The sequence below is a fragment of the Periophthalmus magnuspinnatus genome, chromosome 5, assembly GCF_009829125.3.
Source record: "Periophthalmus magnuspinnatus isolate fPerMag1 chromosome 5, fPerMag1.2.pri, whole genome shotgun sequence".
NCBI lineage: Eukaryota > Metazoa > Chordata > Actinopteri > Gobiiformes > Gobiidae > Periophthalmus > Periophthalmus magnuspinnatus.
Window position 1 is genome coordinate 22,752,739 of NC_047130.1, and position 23,077 is coordinate 22,775,815.

The 23,077-nt window shown below is 38.9% G+C and overlaps 2 protein-coding genes across 2 annotated transcripts in view; one reads left to right on the forward strand and one right to left on the reverse strand.

The window, feature by feature from the left end:
- The window catches only part of syn2b (synapsin IIb), a 111,096-nt gene that overhangs the window by 72,104 nt on the left and 15,915 nt on the right, over positions 1–23,077 (forward strand). The window contains exons 2-5 of the mRNA XM_033966870.2: positions 2,405–2,462; positions 3,791–3,882; positions 11,146–11,302; positions 11,387–11,476. Of these exons, the coding sequence (XP_033822761.1) occupies positions 2,405–2,462; positions 3,791–3,882; positions 11,146–11,302; positions 11,387–11,476 (397 nt within the window). The remainder of the gene's footprint in view (positions 1–2,404; positions 2,463–3,790; positions 3,883–11,145; positions 11,303–11,386; positions 11,477–23,077) is intronic.
- LOC117371234 (metalloproteinase inhibitor 4-like) lies at positions 12,127–22,923 on the reverse strand. The gene is made up of 6 exons (XM_033966872.2): positions 22,552–22,923; positions 14,452–14,549; positions 13,906–14,020; positions 13,701–13,825; positions 13,370–13,573; positions 12,127–13,191 (listed from the first exon to the last, which is right to left on the reverse strand). Exons 1-5 carry the CDS (start codon positions 22,679–22,681, stop codon positions 13,376–13,378), a joined length of 666 nt encoding a protein of 221 aa, XP_033822763.1. The 5' UTR covers positions 22,682–22,923; the 3' UTR covers positions 12,127–13,191; positions 13,370–13,375.

Sequence of the window (23,077 nt, forward strand, 5' to 3'; positions counted from 1 at the left end):
GAAAACATTGCAAAATACATCTGTTTTGCTATTTGCTAATGACGCTACTGTATACACGCGAGAAAGTTTGTCAGTATCGCTGTTACAAAGCCATAGCACTTCTCAGCAGTAAAATCTGGATATCGAAAGTGGCGATATTGTATTTATTATGTGAAAGTAGCATAGACTGTATATATAAATGCACATAGCTACTCCTGGTGACCCTGATGCTACGGGGGGACGTCACACTTTATATAGTCTATGGAAAGTAGGTAAAAAGTAGATTTTTGGTCTTATATTATAAAACAATGTAGGGTATTGTCATGAAACTTCACTGGCTTGAAGTGCTAAGGTAAATATGAACTTCCACTATACATGTTTACATAATGTTTCACTCATAGATCATCTTGCCTTTCAGTTGCCCTTAGCGTGAACCTCCACAAGCTGTTTTACATTTAATCTGGATGAAAATGAATACATTGCTTCGCTTTTCACTCAGAGCCTTGTTTGACCCTGGCTCGTGATGTGTTTGTGAAAGCACCATTACACCATCAGTTGAAATTAAATAATGCAGCGACTTCCCTGAAAATCACTGTCCATTACTGCCTCACGAGCCTGCTCTGTGTTCTCCCTGCTTTAGACACCGTAGAAACTGTACTTGTAAACGTACATACTCCTATTTTGTTGACTTTTTATTTGTTGACTTTTTTATTGCAGCTCCCAAAATACCTTGATGAACTGTGAATGGGGGCGCCTCTCCACAGAGTTGAGCTGTGACTAACATGGTCTGGCAAGACACTTTACTCATGTGTCTGTATGAATATTTATAAAGCTTAGCATCAAGTCTGAGGAGTGGAATAAGGCAAGACGGAAAAAAAAGTAGTTGTTGTGGCTTCTCAAGTGGCTTTGAGAAGTGGCGTTTGATAAAGGGCTAGATTGTCTTGGTTACCTTGTGTGTTTATTATTACAAGTTTGATTTTTGTTCACAATAAAATACAAAAATTTGCCAAATAACAAGAACAATTGGAAATATTTTTAGGCAGATGATGTAATGTAACTGTAATATATAAACTGCCAGTCAAAAGTTTACACACATCCTCTCATTCAGTGTTTTTTTTTTCTTTTTTTTCTATTTGTACTACTTTGTACATTTTATATACATACAGAAGACATATAGATAAATGGAGTTATGTAGTAAAGGAAAAAAGTTAAATAACTGCTAAATATTTTCCAACAAAGCAAAGGGTGGCTACTTTGAGGACGTGATTTTTTATTTATTTTTTATGTAGTTCTTTACCTTTTCTCTGCTCTATAATTCCATATACCTTACTCCATATATTTGATGTCTTCTGTATGTATATAAAATGTAGAAAGTAGTACAAATAAAGACAACATTGAATGAGACATGTCTAAACTTTTGACTGGTGTGTGTGTATGTGCTCCCTGTTTCTGTTTTTTGTTGACTAAATACCAGCTTTCAATCTTATCCTTGAAAAGAAGCACTGCTTTTGTGCCATTAATCTCACATATTTTCATACTGGTGCTGGTGTCCTTCGAGTTTTACGGGCAGATGGTCTGATCCTAATGAACCAAAGTTGCAACCCAGATGCCTCTGAGCCCAAACAGCACTGAGGTATAATATAAAATGAAAAACTGACAGTATTTTGCCTGAAGTCTTTCTTATAGATGATGTTAAAGGTACTATATTACACAAAATGGACTCTTGTGAGCTTTGAGAAACAGACCTGGAGTTGTGTTTTGTTTCTTTCACATATATTTGAGTTATCCTGCGATATTAGTCTGTCTCTCCAAAGCTCAAAATGCAGGACATACAACATAGATCAGAAAATAGGGTCATATGGGCTCTTTAAAGCTGGGACATGCCACTTTTATCTTGTGAAAGAATACATAAATACATACCTATATTTATTTCTCTTAGTGTATTGTAACTGTGTGGTGTCTGCATTATATTGTCATAGCAGTGATTAAGATGGAAGAAAGACGTGTGCATAATGCTGTGTCTCTTTTTCATGATTTGAAATCAAATAAAAAATAATAATAAATGACTTGTTTTTGGAAAAGTAAAACATGGTAATTATATTCATTTTGTTGCCTTTGGGGCCCACAAGTCTGGATGTGTTTTCTAATTGTTGTTGCTACTGCTGCTGTTCTCCTGTCACTGTAAATGGCCCCAGTGTGATAGTTATTATTGTTTTATTGGAAAATGAAATAGCTTCTTGTATTTGAAATGTTGTGACTTGTGTTGGATTGATTTTTGTGGTGCAGAAGAATGTGTCCTTAAATCCACTTGTAGACAACCCCATTCATCAATTAAACAAGGATTAAGCAGTGACCACTAGAGGGCGTCCTTAACAACTTTTCATATCACTGACGTTTCCTTTTCTCCTGTTGTTTTTGTTTTTAGGGCCAAGGTTTTCAGAGGGAAGAAGGTCCTGGGAGACTATGACATCAAAGTGGAACAGGTATGCACCCAAAGTACATTCAGAACTTGCATGATTATTCAGACTGTCACTTCAAAAATACTTTATGCTCAAAAATATTACACTGTTTTACTTTGTATTTATGTTTATAATTTATTATTATTGAAACCAAAAAGACCATATTACTGTATGTATAAAAGTGCACTATGTAACTCTTCTGGTGGAAGTATCGAAGCACGTTAATACTTGGCTTGGAATGTTCCACCCTGTGTCATTTAACAAATTTATCTCCATGGCGACAACCAAGCGATGCCACTAGGCCAAGCTGCGTGTCAGATCTGTGGAAAGGTGGCCCCACTCACTATAAGGAATGAAAGCATGTTTTTGAGCAATAATAATAACACCTGTAACTGACAAAATAGATACCATGCAAACAAGACTATGACATCTCCATGGAGACAGGTAGGTACTGTGAACCCGAAGCAGAAAAGTTACATAGTACAGCTTTAATATGCTCTCTAGATTATTCTGAGACTTTATAATTCTCTTTGCCTAGAAAAGAAATCAAAGCCCATAATGAATCATGAGCACAGCCAGGAATAGCTACTTTAATATAATTTTGTGTATGCCTGTCCGCTTCATAGTTACACAGCTAATATAATGTGACAGAGACGTCACAGTCTGAAGTGTGAGCACAGACAGGAGCAATGGACCATGAGTCACAGACAAACCTCAAAAGAACCAGCTCTATTCACAAGAAGACTGGTTGGTAATGGTTGTAAATCATTAAAAAATAATTATGTGCATTTTATTTATATTCATTTGTGACTAGCAATTGATTTATTTCATGTATATAGACAGAATTAGAATGTGTGCCTACATAAAAAGAAAATTCTAAACCATATGATGCATGTATGAGTATGTTTAAAGGGCCACTCTGTAACTTTTCTTTCATCTCAAAAGTTGTTTTTGTTTTTGCCTGAAATTTTCAACTATATGGTACAAATTTCAGGGAATGTGCATTTATTCATCGCTTGAAACAAGGTTTATGCAAAACTGTGGAACACTCCAGGCGAAATTATAACATCACCATGGAGACAAGAGATTGCTGACTCTCTGCTAGAAAACTTGCATAACTATGATTTCACGCTGTGTCCTGACCCTACAGGTCAGGACACAGCGCACATACTAGGTACTGTGCCAGTCTCAGGGTTGTGAGATCAGTTTCCAATTTCAAGCGTTTTTCTGAATGTCTCTCTCTATTCTTTCCTCCATTTTACTCAGCTCACTGCCCAGTCGTAGCCTATGGGCCAAATATAAGGAAAATAGTAAGTTAGAAAAGTTGTTTAACGGCTGTTTGTTTTTTGCAGGCTGAGTTTTCAGAGGTGAATCTTGTGGCTCACTCCAATGGCACCTGTAACATCGACATGCAGGTCATCAGAGGAGGCACCAAAGTGGTCAGGTACATAACACTACTTTTATTAACATGTTTTGATACATCTCAAACAAAGCGACTGCCCATCTATGTGGTTAAAATAAAAAATCAACACCTTAGATTATTTATTCATTCTCCTTTTGTGTGTTTTGTGACTCCACCTGTAGTTTTGTGACTCCACCTGTAGTTTTGTGACTCCACCTCTAGTATACACAGTGTTAATTTCAAAGTGAACAAAAATAGCATAAGTCTCTCACTTTGGTTTGTTTTTCATTGTTCTCATCTTTGCCCACGCACCTTCTGAATGTCATACTTATGTAATGGGAGTGTTTTTGTGATGACTTTTTGTTGTGCCAGGATCAGTGGAGTATGTCTTTTACTGATGTCTCACTTAAAGTGAACTAGACACATGTCAATGGGTGAAAATAGATCAGTTCACCAACTGTCGCACCAAATGCTAAACTTTTTTTTGTTTGTAAGATTTAATAATTATAAGGAACAGCTACAAAAGAGAACTAATGTACTAGCTATAAAGGAAATGCTTTGTTACCATGGCAAATATACAAGTTTGACGCTATAACAATATTATCTACATACACACATTTAATATACACTTAATTGTCACTTTTTTGTGCTTCTGTTTATGTTACAGTAATACATAAAGAACAACTAAATCATTAATATTATTTTATTTATATAGGAGAACCCAATGCGAGCACTTGCACTCTCTTTTTTATGGCACCCTGTTTAAAATACAATACAAGCAGAAAAACAAACAAAAAAGACAAGTATACAACTCCATATAAAACATTAAAAACAGGAGCAGGTGTGTGTATAAACGTTTGTCATCAGATTATTAAATTGTGATTGTGTCACCAGCTTATCCAGTTTTGCTTTTCCTTGCAGTGTGTTTCATTTTTGTGAAGCAAAACAGCTAAAATCCTCTTTCTCGTCTCAGTTCTGGTGCGGCTCGTTCTTAGCCTTATGCAGTCATGTGATCTGGTGTTAAATGTTCTGGTCTCATAGAAAGTGACAACAAGCAGCTGAGGTATTCTGACAGTTTTTGAAGTCGTCCCTTATAGATACATTTCATACAGTGCTGTTCTCTCCCAACAGTGATGGACAACACACTTTTTCACAGAGAAACAGTGATGAGTTTCAGATCCATCACCTGTAAAATAAAGAGTGAAATAGTGGATCCAACGGTTTTAAAGCAGAGTCTGAAGTCTGAATGTACCACATCCCCATAATCCAGTACAGAGAGGAAGGCTGCTTGCACTATTTATTTTCTGTAATTTATTTCTGTAATAAAATGATAATTTAGATTTTAAACTGTTACATAATTCTGAGATAAGTTTTCATCAAGTCAAGTCCAAGATATTTATAAGTGTCGACTCTTTCAAAGGAGGCATTTAGTGTATAAAGATGTGTTGCTTGCACGTTATATTATAATATTATAATATGAATATACTCTTTTTCACAATATAGAGGGCCCATATTAGGCTGTTTTCTATGTTACAATGTCTCATCACAAACAGACCTGCAGTTGTGTTTTGTTTCATTCACATGTTTAACACACAAACCTGCATATTTAGGCAAACAGAAAACACTCTGTTCCACCTTGTGATGTCATGTGGTAATACAGGAAGTGCTGCACTGTGTTTTTAAACTCCATACATCTTCACTAGAATCATTTGGATAATTTCAGCCCTGGAATTGCCAATCTCTACTCAACTAAAGGTAAAAGGAGCTGTTAACTTGAAAACTACCACTACATTACATCACAAGGTGGAACAGAGCATTTTGAGGTTTGGAGATGTGGACAGACACAACTCCAACTCGTGTTTTTGACAAGGCAACTATTTTCTAACATTGCTTAAAGCTCACAAGAGTCAAGTTTGCGTAATATAGGACCTTTAAATAAAATAGTGCTAGATGTGACCTGCTTTATAAGGACTGTGTTATCAAAGCCTGGTGTAACCTTCATTGATTTTCAAAGCTTCAAATATTATTACCAGACTTGGACCTTTGCACCTGTTCTATTAGTCATTTTAATTGCGTTTCATTCATTGATTTGGACTCGGTCAAAGCAGATATTTTCTCTGGGCTGGGCATTGTCTTCTCCTTCTCCACATTCCTCTGTCCTTTCCAGATCACAGCTTTTTAATACGACACGATAACGCAGAACACGAAACTGAAGTAGTTTGTGGTCTGTTGGACACACAGTCAGATTACGATAATTACGTTCAAGAGTATACATCCAAAGATTTACACATACATTTTACAGATACATTTGTGACTTTAAATTGATTTTAATGTGATGTGAATGAAAAAACGAGAACAGCTGACTGTCTACTGTTTGTACAATTTTTGGGTCTGGATTTTTTTCCCTACTTTTTTCTAAATTTAAACTTATGAAAATGTAACCAAGCACCAGTCCAAAAAAGTAATGTGATCATAACATTTGAAAGTGTAGTTAAACTTAGAGTGTTTTAATGAACACATCACATTGATATAAACAGCATTAGCTCCTCACAGTTGGTCATCAGTATTCAAACGATCACAAAGAGGAGCTGCCTTCACACGGAGCCACACACTCCCCTCTGTCTGAGGACGCATTTCATAACAGCTCTCTCTTTCTCTTTATTTCTCTCTCTCTCTCACTCACTTTCTCTGCTCTGTCTTTGTCTTTCTGTCTCTGCTCTCTTCTCTTTACTTGCTGTGTCTGTCCTCTCCTTTCTCTCTCTTCTCTGTTTTCTTTCTGTCTTTTTCTCTCTCACTCTCTTTTCTTTCTCTTTCTCTGTCTCTCAGCATGTGCTCTTTTCTCTACTTTCTTCCTCTCTCGCTCTCACTTTCTCGCTTTCTCTTTCCCTCTCTTTTCTTTTCTTTCTTTCCCTCCCTGCTCTCTTTTCTGTGTTCTCTTCTCTCTCTTCTCTCCTTTCGCTCTCTCTGCTCTATTTTCTCTCTCTTTCCTTTCTCTCTGTTGCTTCTCTCTTTTCCATTTGTCTTTCTCTGTCTCATTTTGTTCTCTTTTCTTTCTCTTTCTCTGTCTCTTTCTATGTGCTCTCTTCTGTTTACTTTCTTTGTCTTCCGCTCTCACTTTCTTTCTCTCTCACTCTTGTGCTCTCTTTTCTTTCTGACTTTCTCTCTCTGCCCTCTTCACTTTCTCTTCTCTCCTTTCTCTCTCTCTGCTCTCTTTCTCTCTCCTTTCACTCTCTCTCTTTTCTCTTTCCTTTCTGTCTCTCTCTGTGCTCTCTTCTCTTTACTTTCTCTCTCAAGCGCTCTTTTTCTATCTTTCTCTCTCTGCTCTCTTCACTTTCTCTTCTCTCCTTTCTCTCTGCTCTCTTCTCTCTCTCCTCTTTTCTTTATGTCTTTCTCTATTTCTTTCTCTGTGCTCTCTTCTCTTTACTTTCTTTCTCTTTCGCTCTCACTTTTTCTCTCTCCCTCTCTCTCTCGCACGTTCTCTCTCTCTCTTGTGCTGTCTTTTCTTTCTGTCTTTCTCTCTGCTCTCTTCTCTTCATTTTCTCTTTTCTCCGTTCTCTCTCTGCTCTCTCTTCTCTCTCTTCTCTCTCTTTTCTTTCTGTCTTTCTCTGTCTCTCTCTATGTGCTATTTTCTCTTTACTTACTCTCTCTCCTCTCCCTCTCCTCTGTTTATTACTCTTCTTTTTCTCTCTATGTGCTCTCTTCTCTTTACTTACTCTCTCTCCTCTTCTTTCTCTCTTTTTCTCTCTCTCCTCTCTTCCCCCTCTCTCTGCTCCTCTCTCTGTATTACTCTTCTCTCTCTCTATGTGCTCTGTTCTCTTTACTTACTCTCCCTCTCCTCTCTGTATTACTCTTCTCTCTCTCTATGTGCTCTGTTCTCTTTACTTACTCTCCCTCTCTCCTCTCCCTCTCCTCTCTCTGTATTACTCTTCTCTCTCTCTCTCTCTCTATGTGCTCTGTTCTCTTTACTTACTCTCCCTCTCTCCTCTCCCTCTCCTCTCTCTGTATTACTCTTCTCTCTCTCTATGTGCTCTGTTCTCTTTACTTACTCTCCCTCTCTCCTCTCCCTCTCCTCTCTCTGTATTACTCTTCTCTCTCTCTCTATGTGCTCTGTTCTCTTTACTTACTCTCTCTCCTCTCCTCTCTCTGTATTACTCTTCTCTCTCACTCTATGTGCTCTGTTCTCTTTACTTACTCTCCCTCTCTCCTCTCCCTCTCCTCTCTCTGTATTACTCTTCTCTCTCTCTATGTGCTCTGTTCTCTTTACTTACTCTCCCTCTCTCCTCTCCCTCTCCTCTCTCTGTATTACTCTTCTCTCTCTCTATGTGCTCTGTTCTCTTTACTTACTCTCCCTCTCTCCTCTCCCTCTCCTCTCTCTGTATTACTCTTCTCTCTCACTCTATGTGCTCTGTTCTCTTTACTTACCTCTCCCTCTCTCCTCTCCCTCTCCTCTCTCTGTATTACTCTTCTCTCTCTCTCTATGTGCTCTGTTCTCTTTACTTACTCTCCCTCTCTCCTCTCCCTCTCCTCTCTCTCTATGTGCTCTGTTCTCTTTACTTACTCTCCCTCTCTCCTCTCCCTCTCCTCTCTCTGTATTACTCTTTTCTCTCTCTCTATGTGCTCTGTTCTTTTTACTTACTCTCCCTCTCCTCTCTCTGTATTACTCTTCTCTCTCCTCTCTCTTTAATGTTCTCATATAACACAGAATTATGGCAGGAGTCGTGACCCAATCCTGACAAAACTCTCTAAAATGAAGCCCGTTTCCAAAGAGCTTTTCTCTGCTACAAAGAAAAACGTTGCTAAAATGCGTCATCAGTTTCTTTATGGATTATAGTGTTAAATTACGGTGTTATATTATGGACAGGGAAGCACCGACCCAGTTTTTTCAGCTCTGATCCCGATATCAATACTTTGACTTTATGCATCTGCTAATACACGATATTGATCCCAGTGTGGAGATGGAAAATGGCACTTGTTTCCTTAAAAAAACAGTTAACTTATTACACGAGGGATACAATTGTGTTATGTAAGTGTTATTTATCCTTTAAATAACTATACAACAGCTTCTTATGAATAACAGTTTGAATATTATGGGATTTTTGTCGCCAAAATCAGTCTTTAAATAGTGTTATTACACCAATTAAAGACCCAATCAGGACATCAGCTTAACCAATACTGAACCGATACCCAATCCAGCAAATTCCAGTATTGGTGCAAATATCATTATCAGTATCTGTATTATCTGTTTCCATGGAGACAAGCCTGTATCACCACCAGGTCAAGTTACAGGTCGGATCTGTAAAGAGGTAAAAATGCATATCTTTTTGGGTATTTTTGAGCAGTAAAACACCTGTATTGGAATAACTTCAATAGACATGTATGTTTAATGCTTTACTGTGGAACATCCCAGGTCAAGCTATAACACATCAATAAAGCAGGTAGTGTAAACATCACCAGAAAACTAAAGTAGATTTTTTTTTTTTTGTTAGATTTTCTTCCCTGTTTCTCAATTTTCTTCAAACAAGGTGCATGGTGATCTGACTCATTTGTGAAATATTGTTGCAAAAATCAAACGACTCACGTAGTAAAAATCCAATTGACATGTTTTATCTCTTACTTGTGAACATAATTTTAGTTTTGATGTCTTTTTAGGTTTTTTTCACCTTTAACTGAATATCACTTTAATATGGCTAGACAGGCTAATCTGCCTTTTGAGCGGTTTGCGGAAGTCTCCCTGAAATAACACTGATAAATAATATATGACTGACTTCCAAGATGGAGACGTGTCCAAGGAGCACGTCCCTGATGTATATTTCATGTCATTTTGGTTGGTCCTCTTTAAAAATGTATCAGGCTAGACCCAGTTATTTTGGACAAGGATGCATGTGGGTAGTTTTGACTGAGATCCAAGTAAATGTGCAAAATGATTTCTGACTTAACTTGAGAGCAAAGTGTGAAAAGCGAGCTCAGACACAGTATCGCAGTATTTATTTCATTTGGACTGGATCGTGCACTTGTTTTTAAGGTCCCTGCCGCTCCACAACAACGACAATGAAATTACTACAGGACAGAGCGCTATATATGTGTATGGACGGTGTATTTAACCACATGTTGAAAGATGCTGTAGCAACTATTTTAAAAACGTGAAAATCAGAACTAGTTAATTTTAACATTTTGCAGCTGTCCCAATTTATTGCTTACTTAATTGAAAGCATTCTGAGCATCCTAATTATAATTATTCACTGCAATGAGTTTATAAGCTTTTTTACCATCACATTAAAGCTAACAACAGTGTATTTGCTGTTTCGCAGATAATTAAACGCTCAACACGCAGACAGTACATATTGGTGTCATTTTCAACCTAAAAGCTGGGACAGAACAGGTTTAACTTAATTATATAAAAGAAAATCAGGTGCAGCTGCTTTAATAGGGTCTTGTAGTGTGATAGTTATGGCTGGTACATTTATATACTGCAGCTATACATTGAGTAGGTTAATTAGCGCATCTAGCAGTTGCACTGGTCTGGCATATGTTTTTTTTTTAAATGTTAAACAACAGCTAAATGCTACTATCACAGCTGCATCTACACATTAAATAACCAACTATTACTTTAAAATATTGTACTTCATTTTCATAAATCTTACATTATAGCCATATAGCCTCAAAAGGGGCACATTTACAGCCTATGAATATATTACTGTACTTCACTTTTCAAATATACATAACTTTTGATGTTGCAGCAGATTCCTTGGTAGAAGGAGCTATTTGCATAATACTCTCTTTTACTTAATCAGATAAGGGACACTATGTAACTGCGGCCTGCTTGTTTCCGTGGAGTTTTTATTGTTTTGCGAAGAGTGTTCCACAGTATGGCATTAAACTTATCCATGGAGATGAGCAGGTGACACTACCAGGCCAAGTTATAGGTCAGATCTGTGGAGAGACAAGCCTGCTAACCGTATGAATGCATGTTTTTTTCTAGGTTTTCTAATGGCAAACAATCACATGTAACTGAATAAATGCAAGATTGATATGTTTAATGCCATTCTGTGGAACATTCCAACCAAAGCAGTAACATCTTCATGGAGACAAGCAGATAGTGGATCCCCTCAGGCCCGGGTCTACAGAGGTCCAAAAGCGTGCGTTGCTGCTTTAGCTAAAAATCTTTGCACCATCTTTTCAGGCGCCTAAAGTAATGTCAATTAATGGAAGCTTATTATGTTTGCACCCCTTTGAAACTCAACTGCAAAAAGTGACATGATGCACTTTTAATACGTTATTGCTTTAATATTTTGTGTATATCTGCAGATCCTTCAGACCTGATTTCGTCCTGGTCCGGCAGCACGCCTACAGCATGGCTCAGAACGAAGACTTCAGGAACCTGATCATCGGTCTGCAGTACGCGGGGGTGGCCTCCGTCAACTCCCTCGACTCCATTTACAACCTCTGTGACAAACCCTGGGCGGTGAGCACTTCTCTGCATAGGTCCTTTACACTTGTGTTTTAAAATGCTCGTTATTTATGTAATCATTTCTACTCTGTGCTTTAGTTCTCACAGCTGATCACCTGTCAGAAGAAGATGGGCTCAGACAAGTTTCCTCTCATCGATCAGACCTTCTACCCCAACTACAGAGACATGGTCAGTCTGTTTTTACACATTTTATTCGACGTTATCACACGACGTAATGATGAGGTGGCGCAGTGGTTAGTACGGCAGCCTTAATGCAAGAAGTTCCCGGGTTTGATTCCCACATGGCACGGGGCCTTTCTTTGTGGAGTTTGCATGTTTTCCCTCTGTGTGCTCCAGTTCCCCCTAAAACTAAAAAGATATATAGGCTCACCTGAAAATGAGACACAAAATATCCGGCCTTTCAAATAAATAAAGGAAGAAATAAAATAAGCTTAGTTCCTTTACTGCTAATACACAAGACAAGTTTTTCCTAGTTTATTGAGTAAGTACTTATTGTAATGTCAAATTCCTGTACTGTTTTATGCCAATATGTTTACCAGGATTCTCATAGTACATCTTCTAACCAGGTCAATGTTATATTCCTGCTGTTCAAAACAATAACATTTTAACTATATCTACCCCCTACTACCTCTCAGTGAACCTCCATGTGTCCCCTCATTATCTTTAAGTACCTTGGAGGACTGCCCGTGTTTAATTGACAAACTAAATAATACTCCCGGTACTTCTGCTGTTAATGACGCATTTAAGACGGTTCACTCGACTGGATCAGGGCCTTCAAAGTCAAATGTCTGCAAAGGACGACTCTCTCACACACGTTTCCATCAACACATTTTATATACAACATTTTTGGTACAATGAAATAAAAAATGCAGACAGAAAAGAACATAAATACAATATAAAACATGAACATGAAGCTGCGGATACATTTCCACACAAGCTTTACAGCCATAATACACAATTATCAACTTGTATATTGTACAGTGATTTCTGTAACCATATTATTACACATACCTTGACACTTGTGTTAAGAGGTTTTTCATGAATCACTTTAAATCACTTATTCTGACACATTTAGCTTTCACTTAAATTAGACTCTGGTGACACAGAAATTAAAGTTTTGTGTTTGTGCATTTGGTCAGGATGTATAAATTGTAATTACATTTTAATACTTGACAGTGTTCTCTGTTGGCTGAAGGTTATGTTTAACCTTGAATGGATAATTAGCATCTGCCACATACAGTTGTGAAGATAAGTCATATTACATGTGTTTCCAACTGCTTCTCCTGGTTGGCCCGCATGGATAAATACTTCTTGAAAATGTGAAATTGGCTCATGAAAACACAGGAGAGTAAAGTATATGTAGGTGCACCAGGACCCTAAAGACACACTGAGATTTTTAAAGAGCTGATGCCATCTTGTTCAAGCAAATATTTAAGCATAGAAAATACACACTACACCCACTCACACTGGGATGCAACTGGCAAAATACTTGGACAAATGAGTTAGTATAAATCGTTTTAAATGTTAATTTTCACAAGATACAATATGTACAATGAAAAGTCTCCCAGTAGATCTAATTTGGGGATAAACATTTACCAGTTTTACAATGTTTCCAAAGACAGTTCTGTAGTTTGACCATTGAAGTTTGACACTTTCTATAAAATACCACACATATGAACAGAGACAGTTTAGGGAGCACTGCAGACCTATAGGAAACATCATGTTGAACTGTAACAACAGTTATGGCAGTATTGCTGAGCTCTTTTACTTTTAAAGGCAAATGCTGCAGTTTCTACAGTATGGTGCACTCAGAGCTCTGGTCCGGTCACAAACACAAACCACAGGAGGTACAGCTGAAAGTGGAGCAGCTCAAGCTCTTCTCTCTGTTTGAAAAACAAGTCTGTGTCAACAGCTGCACTTACACTGATTGACCACATGAGGCCACTCATTTGAATGTACTCCTCTGCTTAAGGCCAATTTATCTTACATGGTTTATCATGACCTCTCAGCCTAGAAACTGTAAAGCGTAAACCCCCCTTAATTTTAAAGTTTGCATCTCACCGGGTCTCATGGGTCAGTGAAGTCCTGGAAGTCCTTCTCGGGGGGCGGTCCTCCTCTGTACCAGCTGCAGCTGGAGTCAGAGCGGCGGATACAGGCATACTGCCGCGCCTGCTCCCCGTTCAGACTATTGTCCAGCAGCCAGTCTGTCCACAGGCACTCGTGGTCCCCAGTGGAAGCACATGGCACACTGTAACACGTGTTGATCTGGAAGAAGTAGACCAAACTTACATTACTGTCAGTACTATGTTTATGTATTACATCTGAATTTGATGATCTTATGTTACTGAGGCTCCTGCTGTTACTACTGCTGTCACACAGCAGTGTTACCCACTCTGCACTCGCAGCCCATCTGGTATCTGTAGTTCAGGTTCTTCTTCTGGGACAGAGACAGGTTGTCCCAGGACTCCACCAGGTCACACTGACCAATTGAAATCCTTCCATCACTCCACATGCTTCCTGTGAGGGCACAACTACACTTTAAAATGGCACTATTCTATATTTCTGTTAATCAGTAACAGTTTAGCATGTTGCTGTACCAGAGAGCAGGTATCCGGCCTTGTTGTTAGAGTCCAGTTTGACTCCACACAGTGAGGAGAAGACTGGTGTGTACACGTACTGGATGTCTTTGGCCTTATGAAACCCTTTGAACATCTGGACATCAGAGGAAATTATGTTCAAGTTATTTTAATGTTGTTTTGTGATTAGTAGTAATTATAATTGATGCTGTTGTAAATTAGTAGTGGCAGTAGTCAGTAGTAGCTAGTAGTAGTTGTAGTAAAAGTAGTCATATTAGTAGTGGTAGTAGTGGTTTTGACTTGTTTAAATTCATTTACTAGGTTTAGATTTTGCACTTGCTTTACTTCCTTACCTACTTTGATCCCCAAATGTCTTTCTTTAAAGCAAAATTATCTTCCAGTGGATAAGGATTTAGTAATTTGCGAGTTGATTTATTCTATGAAATTTTCTTATACCACTTGTAATAGCATAACTAGTCAAATTAAATAACTGTAGCTGTTAAAAAAATATTATTTTAATGTTATTTCTTGCACAATATATTTTGGGGCTTGTGTCCACTCTCTTACCTTTATCATCTTGATTTCGTACTGGATCATCTTCATGTACGGAGAGGAGCTGTTGCTAGGCGACACTATCTTCTCTCCGGAGATCTTTGCCCTTATCACTGTCAAGAGGAAAAAAAACACATACATTTACAACCTCTCCTTCTTCCTATGAACAGGAAGAGGTGACTTTGATTCTGCCCTAAAACATGAAAGTGAAATAAATATCAGATTTTTCTTGTCTTTGCTGGAGACGGCCCCTCTCAGTGACACTGGAGCTGTCCCTGCGGAGAGAGGGAAAACCAGAACCCACACGGAATAACAAGCAGCAGCGCCTTCAATGAACTACCACAATCTGAGGTTTCTGAGGACCAATAACTACTTAGGGACAATATTCTCTCCCAATATTAATTTGTAGGGTTAGGGTTATAGTATTATAAATATGTGTTATGAAATTTGAGTACATTCACTGTGTAACTTGTAAAAAGAAATATGCTTAATTTATTAAATCACAATAGTAAAACTTTTCTAAAATGTATGTCCAAATGGATAGCCGATATTCAGTACTGGAATTCACAACGAGGCTAGTTTAAAGGTGCTATGTGTAGTTTGATTACAATAATTCTATCGCTATAGCAACCCAGCAGCCTGCTCGCTCACGTTCAGCTCCACTCGTACGTGCACAACATTAAAAGGCATCAAGTTTTGAATTATAACATTATTTTCATTATAATTAATGATTTAAAATGTATTTCCAAATAATAATTTGAGTTCACCTCTGCTCATTCCTGTCCTTGTGCTCTGCCCTTGTCCCACATCACAGCTGCCCAACGGAGCATCAGTCGATGCTGATTGTGGGCAGTGATGCGCAGGTCCAACCTGCAGGTTCTGCAATTTTGCCTTTCTCAGACCCACTTCAGCCTGCCCTGGGTTCATAAAAAGGTTGCTCATCGAAATAACTATCCTACTTTGACTGTTTGATTCAGTCTGAAACAGACCAAAAATAAACTGGTGACAAAACGCAGGCTTAGTTTGTGCCATAGGCCTAATGCGTTGAACAATTTAATTGGCCTAAGTCTAATAGTCATTTGAAATAAACTGTGAGTTCACATCCCCTCTCTCTCGCTCCTGACCTGTATGAGACAGAGTGACCACCAGCTCTAGTCGTCAGGTGTCGGACGTGTGGACGAGTGACACGGTCCGCGGCTGCAGTCCGCAAGCTCATGTCCAGAGGTGGAGGCGGGCACAGGAGCAGCTGCATTCACCTCTGCTGCCACAGGAGCGATCTGTCCCAGTGCTCACTCTGATCCCTCCTGTCCCCATCTTTGCTTTGTTTTATCACAGTCTGTGTAGCAATAAAGTTATGTGTTGGGGAAAAAATAAATAAAATAAAACCTAAAGTTTCAGCACTTCAGCAATAAACAACTAGATGCTTTCTGTGGTGCTTTCAACATAAAAGCTCCATATTTACTACCTGCAAAAACGGCTTAATTGTGAAAAGGTTGGACAGGAGGCAATGCACTAATGACGCTTAACCCTCTGCAGACGACAGACGTCCGAGAAGAGACTGTGGCTTCAGCTGATTATAACTTTCTGGAACAGTTCTAACATGTCGCCCTGGAGAACACAGATTTCGTGAAATGGACAGCTCAAAAATTTAACTTAGCCGACTGGCTTAAAGGGGAATTCACAGTGCACAGTAAAATCAACTCATCAGTACAGATATAGATACGTTAAAAGATAAAGTAAGAAGATATACACATAGCAGCTTTAAGTAACAGATGTATGCACCAAACTACAGGAACGTACATCTGTTTTGTTGAAAGATTTTCTGGAGGCTGACCCCCAACCCCAAAGTTTTGTTACTTGGATGAAAATTTTGCACACACTTTTAGCTTAGCGTCCAATCTTTTTCTTTTATATTTCTGGTCCTTCTGTCATAGTACGTAGTTACACAATCATACATTTGCAAAATATATTGAACAGGCTAAATGGGACTTCTGGCCTATCCATAACAAAGTCACTCCCCAATAGATCATTTAGCACTGCTCAACTATTCTGCCTCTCTGTCCTTTACAATTTTAGTCATAACACTAACTCCAAGCACGTCATTTCTATAACATGACACTGAGCTGTAGAGAATTGTATTTAATATGCACTCTACCATTCAAGTGTCCCAGGAGGACTCGGGGAGTGACACACAGTTAAACAGTCTGTCAAAGCACTGAGTGAATTAAACACTGGCTTTTGATTTGAAGGAGGCAATTACACAGAAATGTTGAACTTGGACCTCCTCAAAGGCATGACGCAATGATGACTGTTGTAGTGCCCCAACCAAGACAAGCTGGTAAACTGCTTTAATCTAACATGGCCCCCTGGTGGCTGAAGTTAGTTTTTTGCTCTTTTTGTTCATATCCTCTTTTTATCTTGCGTATTTTAAGAGTCCTTGAAAATAATGACAAGTGCACATATTTCTTGTATATTTATTTTAACCTATATATAACACGATTTACTTTTTTTTTATGGTGCACTTTTGAAATTCAAAGAAGCTAAAAAGAAAGGTAAGAAGTGGGTGACCTCAGTAAAAAAAAAAGTGTTATCCGAAGCCACCTCACCTTGACAAACAACACATTTTTCAACACCTTTGTGAGAGCAGGGCAGGAGCAGCACAGCACTGTCAGAATGGGTTTAGATAAGACCCTCCTTCTAACTCGCAGGTGCAGAAGGCAGAAGACTAAAACATTCTGAGGGAGTTTTTAGTTTGTAAAGCTGAGTTCTGCTGCAGTGCTAGTGACTCCACTGTCAGTCCAGGGACATTCGATTATTAATTTCAAAGAATGCAGGAAAGACTGGCTCTAGTTCACTATTATCCACTGCCTGAGGGTTACAGCGCAGCACAGCAGTATCAGAGAAAGAAGTAGCTCTACAGCACATCGATAAATTCTATAGTAAGAATGGGAAGGGCTACAGGCTGCTGCAGTGAAAGAAGAAATTACATAAAGTGATCTTTGAACTAATAACAGCCTCATCCTGGTTCTTGTGTTGTTACAGCTTAGTCTCAACTATAGTTTTTCTCTCAAAAAGCAATCAGCCCTGTGGCCGTTATCAGTGACATCTAATGTACCTGAATGAGCCTAATCATTAAAAGCATATAGCACAAAATCAAAGACTGGACAGTTTGGAGTCCAAAATAATGTTCTATATCCCTTATACTTTTACCTTAGTCTTTATTCTTTGCGAACCCATTTTTTATCCACAGAGTTATGAGCAAACAGCTGATGAATTCATATGTTCATAGATGTAATACTGCAAAACCATGACAAAGTGCGACACATTTCTCTCCACATTTGAGTTCAATTCTTATCCAGGCACCATAAAGTGTGAGGACAGGAGTCTGCAAAAAGGTTATAGACTGGACTGTGAATGTGAATGTGGTCTGAAGTGTGCACAGTCCAGTGTGAGGCTGCAGGTCACAGGTGGATGAGCTCAGTGAGCTGCAGGGGCGGAGCACAGGGAGGCAGCAGGGGGCTGGGCTCCCCTGGGAACCACTGACTCGGGATTCAGACATATATACAGTTTAGGCCCAACAACAAAAGTGTTTTTATAATATCCGATGCCCCCTTTGAATCTTGGAGAGAGGGACCCCACAGTCATAATGAATAGACAGAAATGAACCTAAAAAAACAAATAAATAAAAAGAACTTCATGTTATTTACTCCAGATTACAAAAAAATATTTCTGTTTTGCTTTTTCATTGAGTAATGCCCACAAAGGTCTTGGCAAAATACCCAATTTTAAACTATTAATTACAGTGGGTGGGTGGGGGCAGGGGGCACCCTCATAAGTCTCGCCTAGGGTGCCAAAAGAGCTGGGGCCGGCCCTGGCCGTGTATAGACCTGGGTGAATTCTAGTATACCTGGAATAGTACTGGTAAGTACTCAGACATATATTTGATGCTACTCGGAAAGCGGTCTTACATGTTACTTGGTGTTAAAACTTTGAAAGCCACTGCTCTTGAGGAATGCAGCATTTGGAGCAGTGGACAGTAGACAGAGTCCTGACAGGGTGGGCAGTTGGCATGTTCTCCCCATATTTGGTTGGCTTTCCTCGATTACACCGATCAAATATAACATTCACCAAATCTGACAAAACCAAGATCTGGAGATGAGTTCAGGTTAGATTGTGGGATTGTGGTAGAGAACTAATCTATATCTTGTTGCAAACACAAGTTATTCATTGATCACTGATGTAAACAAAAGACATGTGACCATAATTACTTGGTAAATGTTGTTTTGGAACTTCATCTTGATGAAGTACCACAACATGTCTCAGTTCAATCTGGATCCCATGTGAGGTTAGGTGAAGATTAGAATCGGAAAGATGATGTAGAAATATATTTTGTGACAGAAGCTGGGTGTAGGATCAGTTGATGATGTGTGATAGCTGCAAACACTCTGCTCTAATGGCTCTGGTGAACAACCCTTTCATCCTTCTTTTTCTCCTGTGGTTAAGACAGAGCCGATCATACAACGCAATTTAGCAAATTAGCTTTTCTATTGAGATTCTGAGGCTGTGTGGAAGAAATCGACCAGGGCCTTTGTGCATTTTGAGAAAGAGGATAGTTAACATGACATATCGTAGTCCTTTTGTGCACCCTTTGGAGGGGCTATACCTGGTGTTTTTTTCCCTGGTAGTAGCCTTCTACACTTAGCAGGGCAGAAGCTGATTTATGACAATCAAACTCCCAATAAATGTTGTGAAACATGCTTACAAATGAGTCCATTGCCTTTGGGAGGTTGCACAACACCTAGGACAAAGCAAACATGGACTTACTTTCTGTCATTGATAAAGTGAAACTGTTCTGCCGAATCTTAATCTTAATAGCCATGGCAACGGCTGCTTTAAAGTGATGGTTTGTCATCTTTTTTTATTTTGTTCATAAAAAGGAAGTTGGTAAAAAAACTTAAATGACAAAAAACATACTTAAATGCATCCCCTTGGAGAATAAGGGTGTTTGGAATGGGTTAAGAAAGTGAGGGATTAATTTGGGCCATGGCTGTAGGTTTTGGTTTGAAAACTTTAACAAATAATAACTATATGTGAGCAGTGTTTGACTATAGTTTATGTCCATACAAGTAATAATTGATTTTCAGAAACGTTTACTTCTGCATACTGCGTGGTAGTGTCGTACTAATATAATTACAAACCTTTTTTCAAATTTCCATGGTACTAAATACTAGATGTTTCTATACCATTATTATACAAAATTATGTAGTTTTAATTACTATATCATTTCAGTTTATGTAGCGATTAGTAAATTAATATAGCTTTTTCTGACAACTGTACTACATAGTGTACTCTATTTAGAAAATGAAGAAGTCTTTCTGGCTAAAAGTGGCACCTCCATATCTGTTTTGCATAGAGCAATATTACAGAACAGAACCATGAGAACTGATGTAGTAAGGAACTCCCCCCTCCCAGATGAATCGTCGCCCCTTGTCATGCTCACAATGTGGACTGTCAGCGGCCTTTTACACGGATATTGTTAGTATGCAGACCATTGGACCGGGCCTATACACATGGAAATGAGTTTGGGAGAGAGAGAGGGGAGAGAGGAGAGGATGGAGTAGCTTCGGTGGTGGCATGGCTTGGCACTGGCCCAAGACACACACAAAATACTGAGAGGCTGAGAATCTGTCCCGATGAGCTATCACTGATGTTCAAGTTTAACAAAGAATACACCTCCTTCAGCAACATAGTCAGGTCAAATACGGGACATGACCTGGAACATTACGTTTACAGGCAGGCTTGAGAAAATCCCATTACTGTGCTACTCTGAGTACAACAGGATTTCTAAATTTCACGTAAACCCACAAAACAAATATGGTTGGTAGTAATCTAGTATGAAGGTAGTAATCTGAATTTATCATTGAAAACCAAATTACTCCATTACTCAGATTACAACAGGATCTCTAAACCAGTGGCTGTCAAATTTCTCACCTAGTACCATTTAAGAAAACCTTTGGCTTTTCAAGTATCTCCAGATCTAAACCTGTAACAGAACCATTACAGGTCAAAATTAGGGCTAAACTTGGCCTAAAATTGGACTCCATCTTTGCTACATTCATTCTAAATAAGGACTAACCCAAAGTTCCGCACAAATGTAAAGAAAGAGACAACACTAGATGTACAGAGGATCTCACTTACAACCAGAAGGAGGTGGTACCACAGTTTGAGAAGCACTAGTCCATAATTAAAGCATATTTAAAGCCATGACACAAATCAGAGTACAGATGGTGATCCCTTTGCCCAGAACTAGCTTGTATTTTAGTGTTTTGATTTTGAAGTACCTTGTCCTGACCAGTTCTACATTTGGTAAACTCTGCTAAAAAAGTTTCAGTCTCTATATACAGTGCAGGCAACAATATTTTCCCCAAAGGAATGCTTGAAAACCACATGCATTTTTTTCACAGCCAACCCCTCTTCATGTCCTGGGTTCCACACATTCTGTATATACAGCTGTGACCTACAACAGTGGCCTAAATCGGCTCTGTCCCTGTTAACCCAGATCTGCTTTTACAAATCTGGCCCTTTCAACAAGCTATTTATGTGTCCACTTTAGCATCTGCTATGTTCCCTCACTCAAATTTGATGCCATAATTTCAGATGGAGAACAAGTGCTTTTACTTGGGCAGTTTTCTATTTTGGAAAGACATCTCCAAAAATAAAACATTGGACCTAATCACTTTAGTCTAATTGCCCGGCCATCCAAAATCTTATCCGCCGCAGTTTTGATAGTCGGGGGGTGTGATTGACAGGCAGATTAGCCAATCAGAGGAACACATGGTCTGTCAACATCAAAACAAACACGGTGTTTACAAAAAAGAAAGAAAAAATGGACAGGGAAGGAGAAACAGCACAGACTTCTGCCAATCATCAGGCAAAGCATTTAAGTTATACATTTTGTTTTGAATATGTTGAGCAGTTTAATTATATTTATTTATGTATTTATTCATTTTTATTACAAAGATACTAACCATGAACCACGTCAAAACATCTGCACTTTGACAGTCTAAGGCAAATCCTACCTTTGCAACCTTACCTGCCCTTTTGCTTCATTTTAAACATAAGACTCATGAACCCGGCCTCTTCAAACAATCCCCACTCTACTACAGCACTTGTATCCTGCTCTCCCCTGTGTTTTCATCGCCCCTTTCCCTCTCTCACAGTGAGAGTCCAGTCCGGGGTCGGTCTGAGTGTTGGTCTTGGACTGGGAACAGACCAGGACCAGACCAGGACCAAAGGACGAGGGACACTAGAGACGCACAGGGAAAAGTAGGCCACAGTGTTCAGCCTGCGGCGCTTTTGTTCGTCTTGTTCAGGAAGAATTCACAAACCACGTTATTGTCATTACTGCCAGGTGCATCAAAATAACACACAATTGGGATAAAAAGAGGACAGAATAAGCCCTATCTATTCGTGGATTTCAGTTTCATGTTTATAGGCGATGTTTTGAGGGTTCTTTGCCATTTAAAAGTTGAATATTTTGTTTTGAATTGGTAATTGCTATGGTAACGGTGCTCATGTTTTATCACTCTGAAACCCATAGATTTGTCACAGTTGCATTTGCTTATCTGTATAAATGCATAATAGCCTGTACTGTATATTAATAGAGCAAATATCTCAACTAAATATATGTACAAATTTACTTAAATAATAAAAATAAGTAAAGAATTCTCTATTTTGTCAGGAAATACAATTGTAAAATATTGTTGTACCTAACGAATTAAACAAATTAGAAAAGTGAAAACTGATTTTGGAAAGCAAAACTTGATTTTTCCTCAACACTTTTTTTTGCCAAGTAGAAAAAACATCTCTACATAGTGATATTATTGACCACATTTGTGTACTTAATGGATTTAACAAAGAAAATACAAAAATCAGTTGTATAAAGTAGATTTTTTTTAGAGTAAGCATCTTTGTATAGTAATGTTATTAACCACATAAGGCACTGACTAACCACATCAGATACAGTTACATTATATTTTCAATTGTAAATCCTATCTGCCCTCAGTCTCCTCCATGGTTTTGTTTCTACACAGTTAATATTTTATTCAAACTCACCAATCTCAGCGCTGCAGAATAGTTGTTGTGGGTGTGCGGGCTGGCAGCTGCAGCTCTTCCCATCCTCCACCAACACACCCAAAACGAGAAGCACCACAAGCCCCAAACACGCACTCCGATGCTGGGACATGGCCACGAGTCCGCCTGCCTCTCCCCCGCGCTCTCTGCTCCTCTGGTCCACCACGGGATAAATAGGCCGACAGCAGAAGCAGCAGCAGTGGCGAACAGTGGGGGGGTAGTTAAGCTCTGTGTAGTCGTAAATTCAAGCTTTTTCATATGTTTTAGTAGCAAATTTGTGAGTTTAAAATGGAGGAGAGGAGTTGGGAGCTGCTTCTTCTCCTTGTGGCTTGCTCACAAAGGATGGGTGCTTCGCTGTGGTCTTGAATGCTGAGAGGGTCGCACACAGGGAGCCTCTTATGCATTCAACTATTTAAGCACAGCCTCCTCAAAACTCGCACCAAACAACACTCCTCCGCTTCATTTCTGCCCTCAATTATCGCACTAACTTTTAAAGCGTTAAGCCTGT